This window comes from Brachyhypopomus gauderio, chromosome 1 (genome assembly GCF_052324685.1).
Source record: "Brachyhypopomus gauderio isolate BG-103 chromosome 1, BGAUD_0.2, whole genome shotgun sequence".
Taxonomy (NCBI): domain Eukaryota; kingdom Metazoa; phylum Chordata; class Actinopteri; order Gymnotiformes; family Hypopomidae; genus Brachyhypopomus; species Brachyhypopomus gauderio.
The window spans coordinates 48,896,325-48,900,188 of NC_135211.1; the positions used below are offsets into that span (position 1 = coordinate 48,896,325).

Below are 3,864 nucleotides of genomic sequence, written 5' to 3' on the forward strand. Positions count from 1 at the left end.
CAGAATATCAATTTGATAACATATTTCATAATTTGCTGACATCAACGTGTTCAATAGCTATTCATATCAGACAAGCACACATTAACACAATTCAGATGAAAAACATTCACCTGTTACTTTCATGTAATATTTAATTATGGCTTCTTGAAAAAATCATTTTTGCAGTAGTACCTTTGAATAACAGCGTTCTGGATGAGGACTGGGAGGAGGACCTCCCCGTTGTCCTTGATCAGATTGAGGTCTCCTACAACCCATCTCTAGGTGAATCTCAAGTTAACATATTGTAATTTGCTGATATCAACATGTTCAATAGTTATTTTCATATAACTCAACTCAACTTTATTTATAGAGCACTTTAAGAACGGCAGCCGAAACAAAGTGCTGTACATAAGAATAGAACATTAGAAATAAAACAAAAAATTACAACAAATGGATAAAAAATATTAACTAAAGCGGTAAAAGGAATCAAATCAAAGAATTAAACTAAAGCAGTAAAAACTAAAAATATACAAAGTCTCATGCTGTGTTTAAAGCCAATGAATTAAAGTGAGTTTTAAGACTTGTTTTAAAAATGGGCAGTGAAGGGGCTTGTCTAACATGCAGTGGTAGGTTGGTAGGTTGTTTATTCCATGCCCCACCTGTCCCATATAACCCAAACAAAATGGTAATAAAATACAAATGGGGGGGTGGCGAATGTAATTGGACCGGTACAAATTCATTAAAGGGCCGAATCTAGCCCTGGTTCACACTGTTCCGCAGACATTTTAAACATCCGGGGCTTATGCAAGACGAACAGGCATTAAAACGGTTCAGAACTTAAAAAGGTTCATTTCTTCCAATTGCTTGCGCCCCACCTGCAATACCCATGCGCCCCACTAGTGGGGCTTCTCACTTTGAGAAATGCTGATCTAGGAGCAGCAATGGAAAAAGCTCTATCCCCTCTGAGCTTACGCTTTGCATTACTTCTGGCGTCTCCTGCCACAGGGCATATGGTGTCACATGTATCTCTGTAGGGAAGAGCAGGGCTGCCTTTGTAATTCACCCAATGATGGAAAAAAATTATTACAAAAAAATAACTATATGCACTTGAACTTACAACTATTAATATATTTGATTTAAGCTTCACTTCAAATGTTTCTTCTTGGAGATGAAAGTGTGAGGGTGAGCGAGAGATTACGTGCATGGGTTGGGTTAGAATATGTGTATGTCTTTGTGTTTCTGATTGTCAAAATGTCCTCGGACTGTGGCATGAATGTTCATCACAAGTGCCAATCTAAAGTGGCTAATCTGTGTAGCATCAGCCAGAAACTACTGGCTGAGGCACTCACCCAAGTCAGCCAGGTGAGTCTGGATGTGTAAAAATGTACTGTATATCTCTGTAGACGTGTCTCCATATGGTGGTCTGTGTGAGGGTTCGAGTCCTCGCCCCCTGTCCCGGATCAGCCACCAGACACTCATCACTGCGGAGCACTTCACCTTCCACAGTGTACTGGGCAAGGGAGCCTTTGGCAAGGTAGAGTCTTCCCCGTCACGCTGCTCCCGCGTCCTCCACACACGCACTGACTCTGTGTCTTATCATTTTTACATGTCTGTCCTTTTGCCCTTCTATTATTAAATACTATCTCCACAAGAATAGACCAAACAAACACTATTCCATCAAATCTTCATATTTCATGGATGTGTGTGTGTGTGTGTGTGTGTGTGTTTTCTTTCACTCTGGTCTGTTTGTCTATTTCTCTCCCTTGGTCCCTGCTCAGGTTTTTCTGGCAGAACTTAAGAGCAGTGAGGAGTGGTTTGCCTTGAAAGCCTTGAGGAAAGACGTGGTGCTGATGGATGAGGATGTAGAGTCCACCATGGTGGAGAAGCGGGTGCTGGCGCTGGCCTGGGACTGTCCCTTCCTAACGCACCTTTACTCCTCTTTTCAGACCAAGGTAGTAAAGAACAAATGAAAGGTTATATTATACAGTTCCTCCACCTCTCAGTCAATAGTAATGGGATGTCCAGCAGGACACTTTTGTGTAGGCAGTAATTAACCACACCAGGCATTGTCACAACTGTTTACTGTAACTTATACTTCATGGAATCACTGTGGTATTTAAATGATTGTTGAGTCAGTAATTCTGCTTGTACTCATACCAAAGTGGTTTATGGCATTGTCTGCATGTTAGGAATACTTGTACTTCGTAATGGAGTACCTGACTGGAGGTGACCTGAACTTCCACATACAGGAGGAAGGATCCTTTGACCTCTACAGAGCCACGTGAGGCAACACACACACACACAATGATGTTTTTTGTATGCCTTATATAAATATAAACGTAGGTATGTGTAATTATAGTGCGGTCTGATGGCTCCTGGTTTGTTTCTTCCTTCCAGATTTTATGCAGCTGAAATTGTGTGTGGACTGCAGTTCCTCCATGGAAAAGGCGTCATCCACAGGTTACACACACAAACAAAGCTAAATTGACATTCTGTACTTTCACCTTTACTGTTCTTGTCTACTAAACCACATTTTTGCCACATTTTTGTAATTCTCTCCTGCATTAGAGATCTCAAGTTGGAAAATGTCATGCTAGACAGAGATGGTCACATAAAGATAGCGGATTTTGGACTGTGTAAGGAGAATATTTTTGGTGACAATCGTGCCACATCCATCTGTGGGACACCATACTACATGGCCCCTGAGGTATGAGATGGCATCAAATTAATTTGACATTGAATGTTTCTCACCTGTAGCAATGTCAATGTAACTCAGTATGCCCTGAATGTGAATGTGTGTGTGTCTGTGTAGATCATTCTGGGTCAGCAGTATACTTTTTCTGTGGACTGGTGGTCATTTGGTGTGCTCCTGTATGGGATGGTGATTGGTCAGCCTCCATTCAATGGTGATGAGGTAGATGATCTTTATGAGTCCATCCTTACGGACACACCTGAATTCCCTGACAGTATAACACTGGATACCAGAGACCTGCTAGAGCGAGTAAGCATGCACAAAACCACACCTGATGACACATTAATAATAGTAATAATACTAATAATACTTCACAACCAAGACATGAATAGAGTTCTGCTATTATGCACTTAGAAAGGAGACACACTGAGATATTTCTATTATGAATAATATTCTTGCTTTTGGTTTTCTTCCATGAACAAAGCTGTTTGAGCGAGACCCTTCTCATAGACTGGGTGTTGTGGGGAATATCAGAGGTCACTCATTCTTTGAGATCATTAACTGGGCTGATCTGGAGAGGAGAGAAATCAAACCCCCTTACGTGCCAAAAGTGGTATGAGCTTTCTTTCCATTTCTTACAGTCATCTCTCATTTCTGTTTTTTTTTTTTTTTTTTACTTTTCATACTGTATGCTCATAGAGCAAATTGCAAAAATACAGATACTGAAATGCAGCCTCTGTTCATCATGTGATTTGCTTCCATTCTCCTCCAACCACAGAAATCATCCAATGACTCTAGCGACTGCGAGCAGGAATTTTTAAATGACCGCCTGTCCATGTGTGAGAAAGGTGTGTTTGGCCTAACCGACCAGGGTGCCTTTGCTGGCTTCTCATTTATCAACCTGCGCATGGAGCATCTCCTGCAGTGATGGACAACCTGCTGATTGTTGTGTAAATGAATGATTAAATTTTACAGCCAGTATTTTTATGTGTCACTGACTCTCCCTTCTCAAAATAAAACCTGTATTTTGGGCATGGATTTTAGACTACACCCAATATCAGGGGTGATTCACAGAGGTGTCAACTGGCCATAACTGCTCCTCCAGGTTATGTATTCCATTTTAGGCAATATTTGAAACACCCTTGCCAAATCCATGTAGATTTTTTGTTCCAGTAACCATTCATTATTGTAAT

The 3,864-nt window shown here is 40.9% G+C and overlaps 1 protein-coding gene across 1 annotated transcript; it reads left to right on the forward strand.

The window, feature by feature from the left end:
• Positions 1-1,174: 1,174 nt before the first annotated feature.
• On the forward strand, positions 1,175-3,601 carry LOC143527743 (protein kinase C delta type-like). Its single transcript, XM_077023022.1, has 9 exons — positions 1,175-1,345; positions 1,383-1,513; positions 1,758-1,931; positions 2,169-2,260; positions 2,377-2,439; positions 2,548-2,686; positions 2,792-2,980; positions 3,156-3,284; positions 3,450-3,601. Exons 1-9 carry the CDS (start codon positions 1,231-1,233, stop codon positions 3,597-3,599), a joined length of 1,182 nt encoding a protein of 393 aa, XP_076879137.1. The 5' UTR covers positions 1,175-1,230; the 3' UTR covers positions 3,600-3,601.
• Positions 3,602-3,864: the final 263 nt, after the last annotated feature.

Coding starts and splice junctions, on each gene's coding strand:
- LOC143527743 (XM_077023022.1), top strand. CDS start 1,231: ATGTCCTCGGACTGTGGCATGAATGTTCATCACAAGTGCCAATCTAAA. Junction 1,932..2,168: donor ACTCCTCTTTTCAGACCAAG/GTAGTAAAGAAC, acceptor TCTGCATGTTAG/GAATACTTGTACTTCGTAAT. Junction 3,285..3,449: donor CCCCTTACGTGCCAAAAGTG/GTATGAGCTTTC, acceptor CTCCAACCACAG/AAATCATCCAATGACTCTAG.